The 23225-nt window shown below is 35.0% G+C and overlaps 3 protein-coding genes across 5 annotated transcripts; 1 reads left to right on the top strand and 2 right to left on the bottom strand.

Annotated features, from left to right (window-relative positions):
• The first annotated feature begins 3499 nt into the window (after window positions 1-3499).
• On the top strand, window positions 3500-3949 carry LOC112093173. The gene has a single exon (XM_024171141.1). It carries the CDS (start codon window positions 3500-3502, stop codon window positions 3947-3949), a length of 450 nt encoding a protein of 149 aa, XP_024026909.1.
• A 2573-nt stretch (window positions 3950-6522) lies between these two features.
• LOC21406822 (peroxisomal acyl-coenzyme A oxidase 1) lies at window positions 6523-14819 on the bottom strand. Of its 3 annotated transcripts, XM_024171079.1 has the most exons (14): window positions 14291-14819; window positions 13987-14095; window positions 11569-11630; window positions 11252-11461; window positions 10857-10944; window positions 10609-10771; window positions 9925-10123; window positions 9313-9510; window positions 8820-8951; window positions 8423-8543; window positions 8152-8262; window positions 7704-7773; window positions 7091-7274; window positions 6523-6972 (listed from the first exon to the last, which is right to left on the bottom strand). In XM_024171079.1, the coding sequence occupies exons 1-14, from the start codon at window positions 14426-14428 to the stop codon at window positions 6763-6765; spliced, it is 1995 nt and encodes a 664-aa protein (XP_024026847.1). In that variant the 5' UTR covers window positions 14429-14819; the 3' UTR covers window positions 6523-6762. The 3 variants fall into 3 exon arrangements, with proteins under 3 accessions (XP_024026847.1, XP_024026849.1, XP_024026848.1); XM_024171081.1 differs by lacking the exon at window positions 14291-14819 and having other exon boundaries at window positions 11569-11649; window positions 13987-14090; XM_024171080.1 differs by lacking the exons at window positions 13987-14095; window positions 14291-14819 and adding an exon at window positions 12131-12430 and having other exon boundaries at window positions 11569-11649.
• Window positions 14820-16479: 1660 nt separating this feature from the next.
• On the bottom strand, window positions 16480-22410 carry LOC21406821 (peroxisomal acyl-coenzyme A oxidase 1). The gene is made up of 14 exons (XM_010106569.2): window positions 22019-22410; window positions 21698-21806; window positions 21507-21568; window positions 21174-21383; window positions 20773-20863; window positions 20526-20688; window positions 19918-20116; window positions 19299-19496; window positions 18821-18952; window positions 18433-18553; window positions 18060-18170; window positions 17584-17653; window positions 16950-17133; window positions 16480-16862 (listed from the first exon to the last, which is right to left on the bottom strand). Exons 1-14 carry the CDS (start codon window positions 22154-22156, stop codon window positions 16653-16655), a joined length of 1998 nt encoding a protein of 665 aa, XP_010104871.1. The 5' UTR covers window positions 22157-22410; the 3' UTR covers window positions 16480-16652.
• Window positions 22411-23225: the final 815 nt, after the last annotated feature.

Here is a 23225-nt window from a genome sequence, read left to right as displayed (position 1 = left end):
ATATATTTTTTTTTTTTTCCTTTTAAACACTCGTATTAACCAAGACAACAACTATCTCTTTGTACTATCTCTCTGCCCCCACTTTTTTTCCCCTAAAAGTTAAAGCTTAGTGTTATTATTTGTTTAGTATTGTCATTGTTATTGTCATTATTATCATTATTATTATCATTATTTATTATTATTATTATTATTATTATTATTATGCAAACGGAGCTAACAGTGAATCATTGTTCGAGCTAGGAATTATATCAAACAAGTCCAAATAATTTGTTATCAAATAAAGAATAAGAAATAGTCTTCACTTAATATCTCCTCGAGACAATGAAATCATGAATAAATAAAAAAAAGAAAAAAAGAACATACATATTCTAAAAATACTGGGCCTGTTTGTTTCGTTTTTTAAAATGTTCTTCACGTTTTTTGAGGAGAAAAAAATGAAAACGCCAGAAAGAAAGTGGTTGGTGCAACACCGTACCAAAATTAAAAACAAAAACATTTTTGTATTTTTTCCAAAAACTATCACATTTCTAAAAACGAATTAAACTCGTTTTTATTTTCTCCATTTCCATTTTCTCTCTGTTCTAAAATATTTTTATGCCCATCACCGGTCTCGACGGTTCTCTTCCCTCCCTCTTCTCTGTTCTCTTCTTGCCCTCTTCTCCGGTCTCCTTTCTCCGGTCTTTTCCGGTCTACTCTGGTCTCTCTTCTCCAGTCTTTCTTCTCCAATCTCTCTTCTTCGATCTGGGTTTTTGGTTAGAGTTTGAGGAGATATATGATTCTCTGAGCCACCTCTACTCCCCCAAATCAACTAACTCTGTGCCGCCCCTACTCCCTTAAATCAACCGAGGTATGCGCCTAATTTGGTTATTATCATGTTTAGGTTGGTATTTTTTCTGATTTGTTGATGATTTGTTGAGTATTGCCGGTTGGGTGGTTTTTAAAAGTTCAGGCTGTATGCCAGTTGATGTTTTGGTTGGAGTATTGCTGATTATGATTTGTTGATGTTTAGGTTGTATGCCGGTTGGGTGTTTTTTTTTTCCTTTTGCTGATATGTGATGTGTTTATATGTGTGTTTTGGGGTTTAGAAACGTTTTTGCATTTGGTTATCAGTGTATGAATAACAAAAACGTTTTGATGTATGAATTAGTTATCACTGATATACTTAGAAAGAGTGGTCATGGTTTAAGGTACAATCAGTGTACCTTAAACCATGGCCATGGTTATTGTTATCACTGATATACTTAGAAAAAGTGGCCATGTTTTTGTTTTTCATAACAAAAACGTTTTGATGTATGAATTAGTTATCACTGATATACTTAGAAAGTGAAAAATGACTTGTTGATGTATGAATGAGTGTATGACTTGATTTTAAGATTTTTTAGTTTTATAAGTTAATTAGTGACTTGTTTTGATGTATGAATAGTTATCAGTGTATGATTGCTGTGAAACTGGAAATATCCAAAAAAAGAAGTAATTAGTCGGTTGATATTCAAATGGTAGGGTGAAAATTACTGCTTATCTATAGACTATGATTTCTTTTAATGCTGAATGGAACTGTTCTTTAGATGTGTGATAAGGATGATAATACAAAATGGCATGCTGCAATTGAGGATTTTTATGTAGAACTGATATATGAGGAGGCAAAGAATGGTCTGCATACATCCACATTGGAAAAAAAAATGAGGATGAAAATTGATAATGAAATAGCACGTAAGTTTGGTAAGCATTTCACATTAGACCAGCTTAAAGCAAAGTGGAATAGGCTTAGACGTAGTACGAGAGAGTTTCATGCATTGATTAAAACAACAGGGTTTGGTAAGGATTCTGAGGCTAACACTGTCATGGCTGAAAAAGAAATGTAGGATTCGTATGTGGTGGTAAGTTTTGATCATAACCATCTTATGTGATATGAAAGAGTTAAATTGGTGTTTTGGATTGCACATGAGTATTTATTATTATTTTCTTTATAGTGTCAGAAACATCCTGATGCTAAGAAATTCAAGAAAGGGGGTTTACACAACTTTGCCTAACTTTCAGATATTTTTGTTAGGACTATTGCTATTGGACAGGGGTCAATGAATGCACATACAACCGTCAATATTTTGAATGCGGTGAAAAGGGCTGCCACGCAACTAGAAGAGGAAGATGAGGGTACAGGGGACTCGGATGAAGTATGGGATGCAGAAGCCAATAGAAGCATACAATCACGGGGTCCTATTACTCGATCCAAGAAGAAGGGCAAGAAGAAGGCTCTAGTTCAAGATGCTATAGTGGCTTTGGCAAAGAGTGCTACCCTACGCAGTGGGATATCTGTTCAAAAAGTTAATTTATTTCAGTAATATTTAGCTGATAAGCAAGCCCGTACTATGGCAGCAGCCGAGGCTCAGAAAGAGGATCCTACTACAAGTATTGAAACCTATATGGATTTGTTGAATGGGTATGAGGAGTACTTAGATGACGATGCATATAATAAGGCAACAAAGAAGTTGGCCGTTGACATTTCCTTTGGGATGATGTTTGTGAAAATGCCTCCTCATCGTCATCTTTCATGGATTCGAAGGCTGTAATTTAGATTATTTTTATTTGTGTTTTTTTCATTATTTTTTTCCTCTCGGACTTGTTTTTTTGTTTTAAGTATTGTTAAACATACTACCTGATCTACCTTTTTGGACTTATGTTTGTTACACTTTGTTATTTGTTTCTAGGCGGATTGAATGACCTTGAAGTTCTTTGTTTGATTAGTTAATGCTACATGGATGTTTGATTAGTTCCAGTCATGTTTCTCTTTTAGGTTAATATGGATTCTGATGCCACAAATAGTGAGGATGATGTCACAATTGTGGACTTTCTTCACTCATTAGATGATGATAAAGAGCCACAAATTTCTGTCCAATTGCTGATGTCGCTTACAAACAGACTAACTAGGCAATCTCGTCGTAATTCTGCGTTAACAGGACGATAATATATTTTGAAACAATTGTATGGACATCCCAAAAATCTGTTTGAAATGTGTCGTATACACCAAGACACGTTCGAAGTAATTGTTCTGTTAATTCAAGACTGCAACCTACTGCCTTTTTTAAGTATATCAACAGAAGAATAACTAATGATGTTCTTAAGAATGATTGCTCACTCAGACCGTAATATAGAGATACAAGATAGATTTGTTCATTTTGGAGAGACAGTACATCGACATTTTGCTAATGTGCTTACCTCATTGTCTGTGTTAGCACCTGAAGTTATAAAACCACCAAATATGAACATCGTCCCCCCAAAGATTTGATACAACCCTAAGTACTGGCCATAGTTTAAGGTACAATCTGATTATGCTCATAAACTAATAATATGACAAATAATTTTAAATTAATCTTAACTCACGCCTTGTGTATTTTAATAGGATTGTATTGGTGCAATAGATAGTAAGCACATAATGGTTGTCCCACATGCACATCAACAGACAGTCTATAGAGGAGAAAGACATTCGTGTACTCAAAATGTAATGGCGACATGTAGTTTCGATATGCAATTCACTTACATCAATACCAGATGGGAAGGATCAGTTGCTGATTCCAGAATGTTAACTGAGACTCTGAGAGATCCAGAGAACCAATTCGTGGTGCCACCCAACCCAAAATATTACGTTGTGGATTTTGGTTACAGCAACATGCAAGGCTTTTTGGCACCATTTCGTGGTCAGAAGTACCATATTCAACAGTTTAGAAATGGTGGCCAACCAACGGAACCACAAGAGTTATTCAATTATTATTACTCTTCACTGCGTAATTGCATAGAGGGGTGCTTTGGGGTCTTGAAAGCAAGGTTTAAAATTCTTAAGCTTGTGACCAATTATTGGATGCCAAGACAATGGCTTATACCAATTGCTTGTTGTGTGATCCACAATTTAATTAAGATGTACGCACGAGATGATCCTATGTCGATTTGCCCTTAGATGATATCGAGGGAGAAAAAGAAGGGCAATAGGGACAACAACAAGATATGGACGCACAATAAGTAGAAACATCTGAAATGGGTAGTCGACGACAACGTAATCACATGGTTAATTTTAGGGATCATCTAGCTGATTAAATGTGGGATTCGTATATGCGACAATAATATACGCTAAGATTATTCACTAAGTAAATTTTTTTTTTACTTATCATTCACTAAGTTATCTTATTTTAAATTATGTACTATTTATTTGTAATGTAATTTAAATTATTATATTAATTATTAGTGTTTTTATTTGGGATTCAATTATTATTTATTTAATATATACTATTTAAAATACTATTACCTGTTTTCAAAAATTAAACCACCAAACGTAGTTTCAATTTTTTTTAAATTAAAAATAATCTCTGAATAAAACTACCAAACACATTTTCAGAAATGATTCCAAAATGGAAATGAAAACATTTTCATTTCCATTTTCATATGGAAAACAAAATTATTTTGGAATGAATTCCAAACGCACCATATATTTACACCCCAAGTTTTTATTAAGCCACCCAAAATGTTTAAAATTTAAATTTATTCTCTTTTTAATATCATAATCATATATAATTCCACTAATTTTTTTTTTTATATTCAACCCATACTATCATTTTGTTAAAAAAAATTTACTTCCCCCCCTCCCTCTTTTTAGTTAACTTTCCATTTGGTATCAGCCCAACATGGTCATGTGTGAAGTTAAGCCTAACTTTATTTTAAGAAAGGGAAAAGGATAATCTTGACAAATACCATTGAAAGTGCATGAGTCAAAAATTTTACCTTTTACTCTTGATTCATAACCTTTTTAGTCAAATAATTACACTAACAAAATATTATTTATTAAGAGTAAAGGGTAAAAGTCCAAACTCATGCACTCTTAAGGGTAAATTTTCCATTGAAAATAATTTTTTTTTATAATCTTGACAAGTACCTCTGAAAGTGCATGGGTCAAGATTTTTACCCTTTACTCTTGATTAATAACTTTTTTAGTCAAATAATTACACTAACAAAAGAGTATTTATTAAGAATAAGGGGTAAAAATTTTGTCTTATGCATTTTTAAGAGTAAATTCTCCCTTTTTTTTGTTTTTTTCTTTTTTGATAAATAAGGGTGAAACTTGGAGATTAAAAAATATACAACTTTGCTGTGTGGTAAGCAAAGTTATATTAAAGTTGTTACTTCCTTTAAATAATCTTAATGTAATTCAATGTTAAAGAAAAAAAAAATAGCCGAGCATGGTTTTGAGGACTCAATTTTTAATTAAATTTTGTTAAAATTGTGACATTTTTCTTAATTTGATATGATTTTTATGTGATCTAACGATTTAAAATTAGGTCTTATTAATAAGATTATCCTATCAAAGAAATACGTGACATAATAATTTTTCTTTTTCTTTTTTTTTAGTTATACATACAAACATATATATGTGTGTTGTGACCATTAATGAGAAATGCTATTCTGCTTTATAAAATCATAGCTCCGCACAATCTCGTATATCTTGGCACAATTCCGTATGATTACATAACCAATTCTCTAATTTCTACTCATCCAGAGGCAGCAGTTGTGCAGAGTTGGTGTTTTTGTGATGCCGAATATCATTTTTCCCGGAGTAGAAGAGATTATTATTACGAGAATTAGGAAGTGCCAAACTATATTTTGAGGCCAAGATAATAATTTCAAGCAGTGAGAGTTTGTTTTTTTTTTTTTTTTTTTTTTTTTTTTTTTTGTGGTGTTGAGCGGTGGTTGTGGTCTTCGTGCTACGGTGTCGTGATCCTTGAGCGATCAGATATTTCCTTCACTTGGGTCTACGTGAATTCACGTGTCGATGTGCATTTCGTATTCGGACTTTTGACATATACTTACCTTTTCAATTAGTCGTTTTCTGAAATTGATTTGTAAAAGGCGTGTTATCGGTATCTTTTTTCTTTTTCTTTTTTTCCATCCAAAAGTATCGTCTCTAATACCTCATAATTAGTCCAACAACCTCATGTACGGTACTGCCGCATCAACCACATGTCCAAACAAGAACCGTCTTGTAATTCTTTGGCTAAATACCAAGTGAAAAGACACTTCTTCCCTTTTTCTTTTCTTTTTCCAAGGAACTGTGTTTGCAGTTGTTTTACTGTATTGTTTTTGTCCCCCCAGACCCCCCCCCCCCCCCCCCCCTTACACTTTTTACTTTTGGGATTTCTCTCTCTAAGGAGCCTGTATAAGCTATTAATAATAATATTCCTCGTCTATTTTTGTACCGTTTAGCACGTTGTTAGTGACCACAATTTTTTTCTCTCTCTTATCATACCATGTCGTGGATGCATAAATCCAGTCAGAACCCATATGTCAGGTTTTGTTTATTTTATTAATTTAAATTATATTATAATAAAAAATTTTAAAAAATAATCACATTTAATTTTTTATTATAATAAAAAAATTTTAAATAAAATCACATCTCAATTTAAATTAAAAACTCAAATCAGTAAACTAAACGGACCTTAAGAAAAATCGATGCAAAGATACATGGTGCTACTCTTTCCTTTATTGTAAACATAGCAAAATAGCTTTGTTAGCTACATAAACAACAATTGTATCCAAATATGTCAAAGTTTCAGAGTAAAAAATAAATAAAAATGTCAAACTTTATTCAACAGACTCCAATCACTGAATATCCAATTGGTACGTATAAAATGGTACAAGTAATTATGCAGTTGCATATATAAAAATCCCAGTAGCTTTATTAGAGCACCAAACATATTGTATCGTAGACTTGGTAATGTTCCCTCAGAATCTTGCATTGCGAAGCTGTTGCTTCAGCAGAGGCCTTATGTACTCGTGGTAGCCATCGGGAACAATAGACTCATTTAGAGGATCTTTCCAGGCCTCCTCGTAGAGTTTTGGGTACACATTACCATCATAGCGACCAAGAATGGAGCCAAGAAAGTGGTCAGTGAAGTTGAACGCATCGACAAGGGCAACGGCACTGGGGCGAACCTAGTGAAAAACCAGTGACACTCGTTACTAGAAAGATGAACAAGTGAGAACGTACATCCTAAAGGTTTTGAGGTGAAGCAATGATTTAAGATTTTAGAGGGAACCATCCGGAGCAAACCTGGGAATATAAAGATCGAAGTTGATCGTTTGCAAGTGAAGCTTGCTCGGGGGTGATGCATCCCGTCGATACAAAATCACCCAGATGTTTGTGGAGGAGATTTAAAGCATATACATAACAGAGAATCTGCAACTGTTCCTTCACTCCTTTCCCAGGAATGTCTTGTCGTAATTTCTCAATGAACCTAATCGATAAAGAAACCTCTTAGACAAGACCAAAAAATAAAAATAAAAATAAAAAGGGACCATAGAGTTGTAAGGCAAAACATCGTCTCATGAACGTTTCCACAACTTTAGTTACTGTAAATTACTGAATTTTAATATCCAGGCTTTAATTGGGTAGAGCTAAGCCGTGTGGCGTGTAAAAATTGCTAAATGTTCTCGATCATGCGACAATGCTACTGTTTCACTTAAGTGGCAAAGACATAAAACATGTCCACTGATACATTTTAGGAAAATATATCGACTGATAATGATACCACGAACGATTAACTCTATTTTCCCCCCTTCAATAAGAACTGGTAAATCATCAGCCAGTGTATATCAGACTACTTTTGCAATTGGATTGGACTGGATGTAACGGATAGAGAAATCAGATTAGGGAAGACGCTTACTTTGAAATGACAATTAACTGACAATGAGCAACTGCTGCCTCAACTAAATCAGCTGCGAGTTCCGAAAAGCCTGGTGCATGAGGAACCACATCTGGTTAGTATGTATACTAACAAAAGTGGAAAAACTTTAGCTTATTCAGTCTTGGGGACGACAGATCCCCCACCCTTTCATATGGCATTGCACGAACGCAAGACATATGACCCATCAACAATGTTTTTTACTTAGTGGAGTGGTTTCACACAGCTTAAAACCTATGAATTTATCAGGGCCATAAACTATAAAATAAAATATGAAAGCATAATTGTGTCCACAAAGTGATTTATAGGCACTTGCACCAACTCCTATCTTCCCCTTGCACATAATCCCTTGAGATACTTGATCAGGAAATGAGAAAAACAGAAAAATGCAGGTAATTTCAAACTTTATTAGGAGTAAGACAAAATATACCCTCATCCCGATTTGCAAACTTGCTAAGGTTTTGAGCACAGGCGATGGACAATCTGGCGGCCCTTGCTTCAAAAACCTCCAATACCACACTAGGATTTATCCAATCTTCAGCTGCAGACAGAACGGTAAAATTCATAAATTTATGCTTGAAGATAAAATCATCCATTTGTATGCATTGGTGAATCAAATGTTAAGAGAGATGATATTTTATGAGTTATCAATCCGGTGAGAAAGCTAAGAATAGAAATTTCAGAAACTTGAAAAGACTAACCTTTTTGCGACGTTGACCGACATTGCATTAGATCTTCAACTCGCCCCAGATATGCTGTGGTTCCAACTGGCTTTTCACCAGATGGCAACTGAGAAACAGTCTTCATGAGGAACCTTGCAACCTATGTTATTTTTGACATCAGCGCATGTAGTTTGAAGAATACAAGAGCTGGAACTAGTGAACCAGCCCTGGAAACAAAGTTCATTCAGTAGTTACCACCAATTTTGCAGATGAATTCGGGATGTAGAATTCAAAGCCAAGGAGACAATAAATTAAAACACAGTTGACCACATTTTTTGCATACTTAAAACTACAAAAGTGTTACCAAGGGCGCCGACTAACGACCACTAATCATACAGTGTTTCCATTTTAGATATCTATTGATAATTTCAGAGACCTGTAGAAGTAGCACAACATTGTCTCCTTCGTACGTACAGGTAGGAATGTAAACTGCAAATAATTCAGGAAGTCCACTGCAAGATAGGTATCCGTGACCACCACATAGTTTCCTGCACTCTTCAATGCCATCCTATAATCCAAGTTAATATTTCGTCAACAAAATAATTAGACAAAAAGTGAAGCATATCCAGATTTAGATATAGTAATAGAAACTACAATGATAAATTGTAATTGTTTTATAGTATCAAGAACCTAAATACTGGTAAAAGAGATTGGCAGAGTTTAACAAGCTGAGCAGCATAGTGGGCATAAAACAAATAAGTGACAGCTTAAGCTCCGCTGAAGTTTCCTTTAGATCATACAGCAGACCTGACAAACTTTTTTGAGTGAAATAATCTAATGCACTTCACTTACTACTTATTTAATACCGGAAAAACAAGGAAAGTAGCACTAGATATACAGAATCATGAAGCTCAGAAATAACTACTTACGGCAGTTGCACTGGTAGTCAAAGACTTCAATCCTGCAGTGCATGCATGAGCCTCGGGCAATGTAGAGAAATCTTTGGCTTGCAACCTTTCACTCACATCCGTGTAAAGCAATTTTAACCACTCACCAACAAATCTGAAAGCATAGGCAGAGGCTAGCAAAGGGAAGAGCCTATTTTGCTGAGTTTTGTAATCAATCACCTAAAGCAAAAGATAGAGCCAAGATGTTTATGATCGATAATCATCACTAAGACATTAAGAAAAAATAATGTTCACGAGGACTACAATTTCATTGGGGGATGGAACAGAAAGTTACTTATCCAATTTCTCCATTATCATTATAAATGGTCCAATTTACAAATTTTCCACTGTTGATCAGCCTACTTGCAATGACACATATCCTTTGGAAAATCCTAAAATTATCAAAAAGATCTTCTCAACAGTGATTTTAAGCAGACCATAATGGAATTGGGCAACCAGAATAGCAATCTATCTGTTACCAGCAACTTTTACCTGGAGAATACAACTTTACATTTAATGAATATCATTTGTCACTATTTCCTTTACAATAGATACATGAGATCACAACAGCTTCAAGCAACAAATACTTGATACCTGGGTCTCAACACCACCATTCTGCGAACCAAATTGTCTACGAACAGCACTGTACCTAGTAGCTATACAAACTGCCCGTGCCAAAGCACATGAAGCATCAGCTACAATTGTTTGACGAACATATACCATAGTACCATAAACTAGCTGCCTTGGAACGCTGGACCGCACATATTTCCCTTCTCTTGTAACTTGTGAAAACCTGATACATTTTGAAAGGAAATTAGAAGGGGGATATTAGTTAACTGCTTGTGACAACTTGAAATAGATCAAGTTTTTTGATGCAATGAAAGTTCGGAAAATAAGCCTAGGATCAATTATTTTAGTGAAAAGTTTCAGAAAGATTAAAGAATTAACTTTATACAATCTTTTAGAAACTGTCTAGTTTAAGCGACTTCAAGGCTCACAGTTCATTAGTGCTCACACTTGGGGAGACAGGAAAAATAAAATGAAGAAATTTCACGATGCTGGAATATCTGAAATTAAACAGCTTTAGACGATAAGCCCTCAGCAGGAGGATGAAAACAAGACCAAAAAAAATGAGAGCAGAAATTGAAACATCAACTCAACCAAGCGTATGGGATATATGTACTTATCTATCAAACTACTTGCCGTGATAAAGAAATATTCTAGCATACACGATACATAGAAGCATAGAGACACGATATATATGCCAGGAGTATACACCTCATCAACATTTGATCTCTTGGAATGCGGACATTGTCAAATCTCAATAGCCCATTGTCCATGGTGTTGTAAGCTCCACTACCAAATTTATTTCCAATATCACCAACAGTTATGCCTGGAAGAGGTAAGTGATCATCCAGGCTCCGAAGTTGAACAATGAAACCTAAAAAAAAGGAGTTTTTTAAAATCAATCTCAAATAAAGTATTCTTCAGGAATCAAGAAGATAAATAATCAACTTGGTAGTTACCGTGTATTCCATAGTCCCGACCATCAGTAATAAGACGCGCAAAGACGATACCATGTGTGGAAACTTTACCCAATCCTCCAGGCCACCACTATTCATAACAGTGAAGTAAGAACATTAAGAATCCAATCTAGAAAGTTCATTCATGGAGAGATGAGAACATTGTGACCGTTCTATAGTATGACAATAACAACATTTTTTTAAGTTCCCATGTCAGGACTCAGAATTCAAACTACATAGATTGGCCTTTTCAGGATTACTTCATATATCTTGGCAAATAAAGATATTTGAACAATTCTGGGAAAACCTATCAGCTATGTGCTTCTTTATCTTGTTAAGCAGATATCCTTGAATTTCAAATGAAAATGCTAAAGATGATCATGACTCATTTTCCTCACTTTGCTTGAAGTCAACGTAGGACTATTAATAACGAACTCGTCCGTCTGAGGATCAAATGTCGCAGTGGTTTCAAGCCCTTGAACATTAGAGCCATGACCTAGTTCAGTTTGTGCATAACAACCAATTATTTCCATCTTATATGCAAGGGGCAACCATTTCCTTTGCTGCTCGTCAGTCCCTTGCCCTTTAATAGCTGGCACAAACATTACCTGCATAAAACCTGTATGTCAATTCATGCAAAGACATCAAAAAATTATTTCTTACGCATAAAATCTAGGAACTAAAGAAGCAGGTTGCAAACTCTAGTGGAACCTACCCAGTGGAGCTCTGTAAAATTAATTTCATCCACGAAAAACCTTAACTTCGTTGCCTCTTCTTCTATAACATCAGAAAATCCCTGTTAAATTACATAATTGAGGAACTTAAAAAATATATAAAAAAATAATTGGCATCCATGCTCTCTAAACTCTTTAGCAGGTGACAGTTTGTTCCCCATGCTTTTAACATTTGGCAAAACGGCCCTCAAATCGTCTATTTCCGTAAAATTCTTGACAGAAAGTCACACGTCACCGATCATGTGAGGTCTTTTTCATGAAAAAGACTTGAATACCCCAAGTCTTGGAATTCTACTTATGCAGTGGACATCCCATGTCAAGAGAAAAGGGGAAAAAAAAAACGCGCGCGCACACACAGAGAGAAAAACCCAATTACAGAGGTAAGCATATTGTACATAACAGCTAAATAAAATCCGGTTCAACATCATCTCATACATCTCTTCTCCGCACTCCATGACCATATCAACTCTACTTTCTAATTTTTCTCATAATTAAGGAAAGCATTAATGTCTTACTTAAAAAATAGAGGAAACAAAAACCTACTGTAAATCTTTCCAAAAAAAGGGGCAAATCGAGGGAGGAGGAGAACGAGCAGCCACTACCATCCAAGCCCCTCCGCCGCGACAGCTCGTCCGATCCCAAACGACCCGCCTGAAGCTTCTTAACACACATCAACAAGTTTGTGACTTTCTTGGGCTAAGTTATTGTTGTTTTTCTTCCTCCATTCTACTTTTGATCTGGGACTTGTTTGGTAAGTGGGTAAACCAAATGATTTGAAGCAAAATTCAAATTCAAAAAATACTAGTATCACTCTTTTTGTCACTCTCTGTATTTATTGTTTGACACGTAGACTCTACTATCTCATTTTTTGTTTAAATAATAATATATAATGTTAGCAGAACTCACGTGTCAAATAGTGAATGCAGAGAGTCACAAAGAGAGTGACAGAAAGAGTGATGTTAGCATTTCAAAAAAAATACGGTGAATGCAGCGAATCACAAAGAGCGTGACAGAAAGAGTGATATTAGCATTTCTCTTTAAATTTTTTGTAAGAAAAAATACTACATTAGAACCGCTTAAACGGGGTTTAAACCCCTTTATCAAACATACTCCTAATGATTCCAAACTGTATGAGTATAAAATTGTGCTTGTTTGATTTGGAATCTGAGATTTACTTTTCCAAATCTGTTTGGTTATTATTATCGTTATCATTATTATTAATTTACTTTTTTGAAGTGTATTATCATTATTATTATTATTATTATTGTTATTATTGATACGAAACTAATCATTTTTTCAAAATGGAATAAAGGGGAAGCCAAGGGTGCCTTATGGGCGATCATCTTAGCAAAGGAAGTTGGTCTGCTATCTTTCGTCGTGATGGGGGATTCTAAAGATGTCATTGATTCCTTCTAGCTAGAATGTCTCCCTGTTTGTTTTAATTTAGACACCGTTTATTTTATTGATTTGAGTTTAGAATTTGAATTTTATTATAGTAAAAAATTCTCAAAAAGAGTCAAATTTAACTTTTTTATTACAGTAAAAAATTCTCACATAAAATCACATCTCAACTTAAATTAAAACTCGAATTAACAAACTAAACAAAAATTTATTTTGTTAAAGTCGTTAGTTTACATTATGTTTTGGTGGCTTAGCCACGGTCTGTGACGGCTCTCTTTGTTTCTGTTGCCTATGGGACTGCTTTGTTTTTCCTTCTCTTACGTCAATGAATATTTTTTCAAACCAAAAAAAGTAATATTCTGACGTGTGTTCTCAGATTTTTTATTTAAATTTTATTAAAAGTTGAATAATTTATTTTTTTTAAAATGCCCTTTTTATCAGGTCAGCTATTCCGTTAAAGAAACAAAAATTAAAGTTGTGTTTATTTTATCGATTTAAATTTAAAATTTAAATTTTTTATTATAATAAAAAATTTTAAAAAATAATTAAATTTAATTTTTTTATTATAATAAATTTTTGTTCATTTTATCGATTTGAATTTTCAGTTTTAAAATTTTACAGTAAAAAATTTTTTAGAAAATATTACATCTAATTTTTTTTATTACAGTGAAAAATTCTCAAAAAATGTTATATTTCAGCTCAAATTGAAAATTCAAATTCACAAAATAAACGAGACCTAAAAAACTCTCTTATAAAATTACAACTCGAATTATAAACTCAAATCAACGAATTAAATGGACTCAATAAAAATAAACGAGAAGGTTAAAAGTGCCCATGTTTAAACGGTTTGAGCCCTTTCAGGATTATTTTGTCAAAATTAAGAATAGGAATTTTTTTTTTTTTTTTTTTTTTTTAGACTATCAATGCCAATTACTTTTAAAAAGAGAAAAAAAAAAGTTAATTTTAGTACAACAATTCTAGTCAAAATGACAACATACCGGTAAGGCGAAGCTCAATGATTCTTTTCCAGGCATGAGCGGCTTTTCTCAGGGTGTTTTTGAACAACTCTTTCCTAGGTAAGATAGTTCTATTATCCTTCCGAAAGGCCTACACACAACAATACTTCATCGGTAAAATCTTCATCAACCATCACAAAACACAAATAAATCGTTCAAAAAAAATCGCATTTTCTAGCTCCGAAGAAGCTAAAACGGCATCTCCTTGCTTAAGAATTCCCAAAATTGTAATGTTTTCCCGCGAACCAAACAGAAAAACAAAAACAAAATCAAAACAAAACTTTACCGGATCGGAGGCTACGAGGCGAGAAATCCGATCGGTGACCTCGAAGGCGTGGCGGGAACCCGCCCAGACGATCTTCATCTCCTCCACATCGAACTGCGCCTTGCTCCTCTCATGCGTTAGGTGATCTACGCCCTCCATTTCCAGCGATCAGACGGTCAAAAACGGCCTAACGAATATAAAAAGAAGGGATTTTTCTCGAGATAAATCAGGAAAAAGGAAGGATTTTGGTGAGCCGAGATATAGAGAGAGAATGACGGAGGATGAACAAAGAGAGACAGAGTATAATATGCACGGTTCCTCTCGTTCTTGTATGGCGCCGAACCGAGAGGATTTTGATAAGCTTTTGTCTTTCCCAAGAATTTTTTTAGCGTTTGAAAGGGGAAAAAACAAAAAAACAAAAAAATCTTAAAATATATCATCATGTGTAAAACTCGTCGATTTTAGTCAACTAGTGCTAGCACAGTTGGTAAGAGGGAGGTAGGTATAAGGGATAGACAACAGTGAGGTAGGTACCTCCCGCTCAAATCCTGAGAATAGCACTTCTTATCAAAAAAATTAAAATAATAATAAAAGAACTTGTCAATTTTGTTTTTGTCTGTATTCATTTTTCTGGTCTGTTTTGGATGAAGATTGACGACTATGCACACGTCAGTTGGATTTTTTTTTTTTTTTTTTTGAAAGATAAAACATTTCATTGCGTAAGAAACAATAGTCCCAGTTGCCGAGGAAATTCACCCTGAATTAATAATTGAATCTATCAGTAAAAACACCGTAACACTGGGGCAAAAATATGTATTGACTAAGATATAGAATATAATTAAAATTAGTTTAAAGTGACAAACAGTTAATGGATTAATCTAATTGACTAAGATTAATCCAGTCGATTAGGATTAACCCCGCGTAAAGGAGACATTAACAACACTGTATAGAGGAAGTTCTAGTTGAACAAAATAACTCACACCGTTTGTAAACAAGTTATCAGGCACAATTAAAACCGAAAGGTGAAAAAACTACCTCCGTTATTATAACTCAAAGGCGAGCACATGTCACCTTTATTACAACCATAATAAAAAACAAGAGAGAAAAAATGGAGATAACACCACGATAAAAAGAGGGCATCCGCTGTTCAACCATTTCCCTTTTACGATCAACATCATATCCAAAAATTTGATGAGGACTCCATCATCTACCCGATCTGGCGCAACAATGAGCCTATCTCACTCCAGTGAGCTTCCTTTGACCATGCCTTGGGTCTCTCAGATCTAGCGTCCTCCAACCATAACCTCCCTACACAGATCTAATCAGATTTAGATCTAGATACTTCTAATCACGATGTCCTCAAATAAATCTTGTGGATGCTGCTCTTTTCCGGTCCCAACTCCCCCTCACCCACACAGCACGTGTTCGGCCTTCCGTCTAGAGTTACCTCCACGGGCACCTACAAACCATGCCTCACCCTCTCCTCTTTAACCGGAGCACGGGGACCCACCCTGTAGTGGTGCCAGAATTCTGCCTCAAAAGGATGGGGAGGCTACTGCAAAGGAAATTCCTTGATGAGTCCGAAGTACTAGGCATACCTGAAGGCATACCAAGAATTAAAATTTCAGGAAGCAAAACAAATTACAATTGCACATCAGTTAGATTGTTGGTTTTACATATTTAATTATTGATATTGATTTGGAGATTTTTAAGGGTGTGGTAAATCTATATAATAAATCATTTATTCTACGTGTATTTATTTATTCTTTTTTTCATTTTGATCAACCAAACAGTGAGACACATTATGAATATGGGCCTTTATTTTTTCATTTTAATGTCATTTTGATCATATCGAACGGTAAGAAATACACTATCGATCCATATGAACTTTTACCGTAAAAAGATATTATTTATGTTTTAAAAATATAGCAAGTTTTAAAATATTTTAAAGTGAATAACAGTAAAAAAAAAAATATTAGGTAAATTTTCTATAAGTGAATTTGCTATTTACTTTAAATAATGTAAAATCTCACTACTGAAGTTTTGTACAACTTTCGTTTTTTTTTTTTTTTAATCTTGTTATCCCATGTTACGGATGCATAAATCCAGTCCGGAAAAGCGAATCCATATGGCATACTAAAACAAATCGCTGCAAAGATACATGGTGCATACTATGATACTCAATAATTTATCAGCTACAAGAACAACACTTGAATCCAAATATGTTGAAAATTTTATTCAACAGACACCCATAACTGAATATCCAAATTGGTACATATAAAATGTACAAATAATCATGCACTTGCATATATAGCAGCTAAAAATCCCAGTAGTTTTATCAGAGCACCTAACGTTTTTGTGTGGCATAATTGGTAATGTTCTTTCAGAGTCTTGCATTGCGAAGCTGTTGCTTCAGCAGAGGCCTTATGTACTCATGATAGCCATCGGGAACAACCGACTCATTAAGAGGATCTTTCCAGGCCTCCTCGTAGAGTTTTGGGTACACATTACCATCGTAGCGACCAAGAATGGAGCTGAGGTAGTGGTCGGTGTAATTAAACGAATCAACAAGGGCGACGGCATTGGGACGGACCTAGTGAAAAAAACACATGAATTCGTTATTACTATAAGGATGAACAAGTGAGAAGAAATGGTTTAGAGGGAACCAATCGGCACAAACCTGGGAATATAGAGATCGAAGTTGATCGTTTGCAAGTGAAGCTTGCTTGGGGGTGATGCATCCAGTCGCTACAAAATCACCCAGATGTTTGTGAAGGAGATTTAACGCATATACGTAACAGAGAGTCTGCAACTGTTCCTTCACTCCTTTCCCAGGAATGTCTTCCTGTAATTTCTCAATGAACCTAATCAATAAAGAAACCTCTTAGACGAGACAGAGATAAGACCATAGAGTTGTAAGGTGAACCGTTGTCTTCATGAATGTTTCACACAACTATAAATACTGTAAATTACTGAATTTTAAAAATACTCTTTATCCAGGCTTTAATCAGGTAAAGCAAGGCCCTTCTTACCATCAATCGCTTTGTGATTTTTTTTTTTATTTGTGAAAATCACTTCATGATTTAGATCACGAGGCAATGATACTAATTCACTTGAGCAGCAGAGAAATAGAAAATGTCCATTGATACATTTTCGCAAAATATATTGATTGATAATGATACCAAGAACGGTTAACTCTATTCCCCCCCCCCCCCCCCAAAGAACTGGTAAATATAGCGTAGATCAGACTACTTTTGCAATTGGATTGGACTGGATGTAACAGATAGAGAAATCATATTAGGGAAGACGCTTACTTGGAAACGACAATTAACTGACAATGAGCAACTGCTGCCTCAACTAAATCAGCTGCAAGTTCCAAAAAGCCTGGTGCATGAGAGAACGCAGCTGGTTAGTGTATATATATGCCAAAGTGGAAAAACTTTAGCTCATTCAGTCTGGGAGATGACCGATCCCAAACCCTTTCATATGGCATTGCACGGATGCAAGAAATATGACCCATCAACAATGTTTTTTACTTAGTGGAATGCTTTCACACAACTTAAAACCTATGAATATTATCAGGTCCATAAACTATAAAAAATAAATAAAATAAATAAATAAAAATAAAAATATGAAAGCACAATTGTGTCCCCAGAGTAATTTATAAGCACTTGCGCCAACTCCTATCTTCCCCTCACACATAATCCATTGAGATACTTGATCGAGGAAATTAGAATAACAGGAAAATACAAATTATTTTAAACTTTACTTGGAGTAAGACATGACATACCCTCTTCCTGTTTTGCAAACTTGCTAAGGTTTTGAGCACAGGCGACGGACAATCTGGTGGCCCTTGCTTCAAAAACCTCCAATACCACACTAGGATTTAACCAATCCTCAGCTGCAGAAAGAATAGTAAAATTCATAAATTTATGCTCGAAGAGAAAAATATCGATTTATGCATGCATGGGTGAATCAAATGTTTTGAGAGATGATATTTTATGAGTTATAAATCCTGGAGCATATGGTTTCCTTCCAATTCTAACTATCCAGACATCAATAACTGTCAACAACCAATTCATGCCTTGATGTCTAATCACAAGAACTTAGGAAAACAGTAAGAAAGCTCCCAATAGAAATTTCAGATACTTGAAAAGAGTAACCTTTTTTCACTGTTGAATGACATTGCATGAGATCTTCAACTCGCCCCAGATATGCAGTCGTTCCAACTGGCTTCATCCCAGACGGCAACTGAGAAACTGTCTTCATGAGGAACCTTGCAACCTAAGTTATTTTTGACATCAGTGCACATAGTTTGAAGAATACAAGAGCTGGAACTAGTGAGCCAGCCCTGGAAACAAAGTTCATTCAGTAGTTACCACAAATTTTGCAGATTAAATCAGTATTTAGAATTCAAAGCCAAAAAGACAATAAATTAAAACACAGTTGACAACATTTTGTGCATACTAAACACTCAAACAAAGGAACCAACAAACAACCACTGATCATACAGTGTTTCCATTTTAGATGCCTACTGATAATGTCAGAGACCTGTAGAAGTAGCACAACATTGTCTCCTTCGTATGTACAGGCAGGAATGTAAACTGCAAATAATTCAGGAAGTCCGCTGCAAGATAGGTATCCGTGACCACCACATAGTTTCCTGCATTCTTCAATGCTATCCTGTAATCCAAGTTAATATTTCATCAACAAAATAATTAGACACGAAGGTAAACACATCTAGATTTAGATATAGTAATAGAAACTACAGTAATACATCGTAATTGTTTTATAGTATCAAGGACCTAAATACTGGTAAAAGAGATTAGCAGAGCTTAACAAGATGAACAGCATAGTCTTAGAAAAAATAAAAAATAAAAAAGGTGAATAGCATAGTGGGCTTAAAACAAACAAGTGACAGCTTAAGCTCAGCAGAAGTTTCTTTTAGATCATATAGCAGACATAACAAACTTTCCAGTGAAATAATCAAATACATATAAAAATCATGAGCTCAGAAATATTTACTTACGGCAGTTACAGTAGTAGTCAAAGACTTCAATCCTGCAGTGCACGCATGAGCCTCGGGCAATGTCGAGAAATCTTTGGCTTGCAACCTTTGGGTCACATCCGTGTATAGCCATTTTAACCACTCACCAACAAATCTGAAAGCATAGGCAGAGGCTAGCAAAGGAAAGAGCCTATTTTGCTGAGTTTTGTAATCAATCACCTAAAGCAAAAGAGAGAGCCAAGATGTTGACAATCGATAATCATCATTGAGACATTAAGAAAAAACAATGTTTATGAGGTCTACAATTTCAATGCGGGATTGAATAGAAAGTTACTTATCCAATTTCTCCATTATCACTAACAAATTTTACACTTGATCAGCCTACTTGCAATAGTCACAAAAATTACAGCAACACAAAGTCTTCTTTAGGAATCAATATGTTATCAAATGATGCTCTCAACAGTGATTTTAAGCTACCACACTAGAAAAGGGCAACCAGAATAGCAATCAATCTGTTACCAGCAACTTTTACCTGGAGAATACTAACTTAACACCATGAATACCATATGCCACTACTTCCTTTACAATAGATACATGACATCATAACAGCCTCCAGCAACAAAATACTTGAAAACAATACCTGGGTCTCAACACCACCATTCTGCGAACCAAATTGTCTACGAACAGCACTATACCTTGTAGCTATACAAACTGCCCGTGCCAAAGCACATGAAGCATCAGCTACAATTGTTTGACGAACATATACCATAGTACCGTAAACTAGCTGCCGTGGCACATTTGACTGCACATATTTCCCTTCTCTTGTAACTTGTGAAATCCTGATAGATTTTGGAAAGGAAATTAGAGGAGGGATCCTAGGATCAAAGAATTAAGTTTATACTTTATTCTAATAACAGTCTAATTGAAGCAACTTCGAGCCTCACAGGTTCATTAGTGCTCACACTAAGAAAAAAAAAATAGCAACCTCACAATGTTGGAATATCTAAAATTAAACAGCTTTAGATGACAAACCCTCAGCAGGAAGATGAAAGAGTTTAGGGAAAAAAAAAAAAAAAAAAAAAAAAGAAAGAAAAAGAAAAAGAAGAAGAAAAGAAAGAAACATCAACTCAACCGAGGGTATGGGAATATGTACTTATCTATCAAACTACTTGCCATGATAAAGAAATATTCTAGCATACACGATAAATAGAAGCATAGAGACAAGATATATATGCCAGGAGTATACACCTCATCAACATTTGATCTCTTGGAATGCGGACATTGTCAAATCTCAATAGCCCATTGTCCATGGTGTTGTAAGCTCCACTACCAAATTTATTTCCAATATCACCAACAGTTATGCCTGGAAGAGGTAAGTGATCATCCAGGCTCCGAAGCTGAACAATGAAACCTAAAAACAGGAGTTTTTTAAAATCAATCTCAAATAAAGTATTCTTCAAGAATCAAGAATATAAATAATCAACTTGGTAGCTACCATGTACTCCATAGTCCCGATCATCAGTAATAATAAGACGCGCAAAGACAACAGCATGTGTGGAAACTTTACCCAATCCTCCAGGCCACCACTATTCATAACAGTGAAGGAAGAACATTAAGAATCCAATCTAGAAAGTTCATCATGAGAACATGGTAACCGCTCAATACAATGGCACTAAAAACATTTCATTAAGTTCCCATGTAAGTATACAAACTATATAGATTGGTCACTTCAGGATTAGTTCATGGTATCTGGCCAAATAAAGATATGTAAAATTCAAGAAAGCCATCTGCTATTTGCTTCTTTATCTTGGTCAGCAGAGAGATCGTTGAATTTCAGTAACTAAATAAATGAAGAAATGAAAATGCTAAAAGATGACCATGACTCATTTTACCCACTTTGCTTGAAGCCAATGTAGGACTATGGATAACAAACTCGTCCGTAAGGGGATCAAATGTCGCGGTGGTTTCAAGCCCTTGAACATTAGAGCCGTGACCGAGTTCAGTTTGTGCGTAACACCCAATTATTTGCATCTTATATGCAAGGGGCAACCATTTCTTTTGCTGCTCGTCAGTCCCTTGTCCTTTAATAAACGGCACAAACATTCCCTGCGTAAAATCCACATGTCAATTCATGTAAAATTATAAAATAATAATAATAATAATAATAATTGCGTCCGCATAAAATTCTAGGAACTAAAGAAGCAACTTGGAAACTCCAGTGGAACCTACCCAGTGGAGCTCTGTAAAATTAGGTTCGTCCGCGAAAAACCTTAACTTTGATGCCTCTTCTTCTGTAACATCAGAAAATTCCAGCTAATTTACATTATTGAGGAATAAAAAAATAAAAAATAAAAACCTTAATTTTAGTACAAGAGTTCTAGAATAAACAGAATGACAACTTGATGAAGACAACAACATACCAGTGAGACGAAGCTCAATGATCCGTTTCCAGGCATGAGCGGCTTTTCTCAGAGTGTTTTTGAACAACTCTTTCCTAGGTAAGAGAGTTCTATTGTCCTTCCTAAAGATCTACGCAACAAAAATTCATCATTAAAATCTTCAATCATCACAAAACACGCGTAAATCGTTAAAGAATTTCCACATTTTTAAAAAGTCTCTCCTTAAAAACTAAAAATCCCCAAAATCGAAAAGTTTTCCGGCGAACCAAACAGAAAAAGAGTAAGAAAATTCACAAACACGATTGAAAAAAAAAATCAAAATCAAAAAAATCAAAACCTTACCGGATCGGAGGCGACGAGGCGAGACATCCGATCGGTGACCTCGAAGGCGTGGCGGGAACCCGCCCAGACGATCTTCATCTCCTCCACATCGAACTGCGCCTTACTCCTCTCGTGCGCCAGGTGATCTACGTCCTCCATTTTCAGCGATCGGACGGTCAAAAACGGCCTAACGAATCCAAAGAGAAGAGATTTTTCTGGAGATTAATCGGAAAAACAAAGGGAAGGATTTTGGTTTGCAGAGAGGGAAAATGCGTGGTTCCTTCCTTCTTTCCTTATATACCACCGAACCGAGTGCTCTACGTTATTGCAGGATTTTCGTTGTGATGAGCATTTGTGTTTCCCTAGGATTTTTGTTTGAACGGACTTGGAGGTTTTTTTTTTCCTCCCTTTTCTGTTCTTGTATTGTTAAAAATATCGTCACGTGTAAAACTTGTCAAAATTTTTTGTTTCATCACTTTTTGCTTTTGTCTGTATTACGAGAGTCGTTTTGGATGAGCATGACAACTATGCATATGTCAGTTGGATTTTTTTTTGGCCGGTTAAAAGGAAAAATGTGGCCTTTCAGTCTTTTCACCCTTGTTTACTTTCCCAAGCCCCTCGGTTGGTTCATTTGGATAAGAGGACAAATTTTAAGAAAATAAAAGTGTTAGGTGGAGCAAATTTCCTATTTTTCCCATAAAAATAAGTTAAATTGAAGGACCCGTAAACCCATACCAAAAACAAAACAAAAAAAATGAGTGAGCGTACCAAAATGCCTTGTCGGCTGCAGCTTTTTTTAGCTCTGAATTTCTCAACGTTTACAAGGTGGATTAATCAAATTTATTTATTGTACCAAACACATGCGGTAAAGAGAAACTGCTAAACAGTCGAATGCCCTCGCTTTCAGTTTCCAATTTTGGAAAAATCAGGGAGATAAAGAACTAGTAAATTCCATTTGGCTGGTTAATCTACGAGCTCCTATCGATAATGCACATATCTAATTGTTATATATTGTTAAAATTACGTAAAAATTAAAAAAAATATATATAAAATAAATAATTTTTAATATAAATTTAACGATTGAAAAACAGAAATTTATCGATTATTTATTTTTCCAAGTCCAACCATCCACGTCTCCTAATCTATCTATATCAACTAAGATTCTAGTTTTTTCTTTTTTAAGTACAAAGGATTAGATTAGTCTAGTAGTCTAGTTATAAAAAATTAT

The sequence above is a fragment of the Morus notabilis genome, unplaced genomic scaffold (assembly GCF_000414095.1).
Source record: "Morus notabilis unplaced genomic scaffold, ASM41409v2 Scaffold789, whole genome shotgun sequence".
Taxonomy (NCBI): domain Eukaryota; kingdom Viridiplantae; phylum Streptophyta; class Magnoliopsida; order Rosales; family Moraceae; genus Morus; species Morus notabilis.
Note: the sequence above shows the minus strand (reverse complement) of the source record. Positions and strands in the feature narration are given on the sequence as shown.

Coding starts and splice junctions, on each gene's coding strand:
- LOC112093173 (XM_024171141.1), top strand. CDS start 3,500: ATGGCGACATGTAGTTTCGATATGCAATTCACTTACATCAATACCAGA.
- LOC21406821 (XM_010106569.2), bottom strand. CDS start 22,156: ATGGAGGACGTAGATCACCTGGCGCACGAGAGGAGTAAGGCGCAGTTC. Junction 20,689..20,772: donor TCGGGACTATGGAGTACATG/GTAGCTACCAAG, acceptor TCCTGTTTTTAG/GTTTCATTGTTCAGCTTCGG. Junction 18,953..19,298: donor TGACTACTACTGTAACTGCC/GTAAGTAAATAT, acceptor CTTGGATTACAG/GATAGCATTGAAGAATGCAG.
- LOC21406822 (XM_024171079.1), bottom strand. CDS start 14,428: ATGGAGGGCGTAGATCACCTAACGCATGAGAGGAGCAAGGCGCAGTTC. Junction 11,462..11,568: donor ATTTTACAGAGCTCCACTGG/GTAGGTTCCACT, acceptor GGTTTTATGCAG/GTAATGTTTGTGCCAGCTAT. Junction 7,275..7,703: donor CAGTTAATTGTCATTTCAAA/GTAAGCGTCTTC, acceptor TTTATCGATTAG/GTTCATTGAGAAATTACGAC.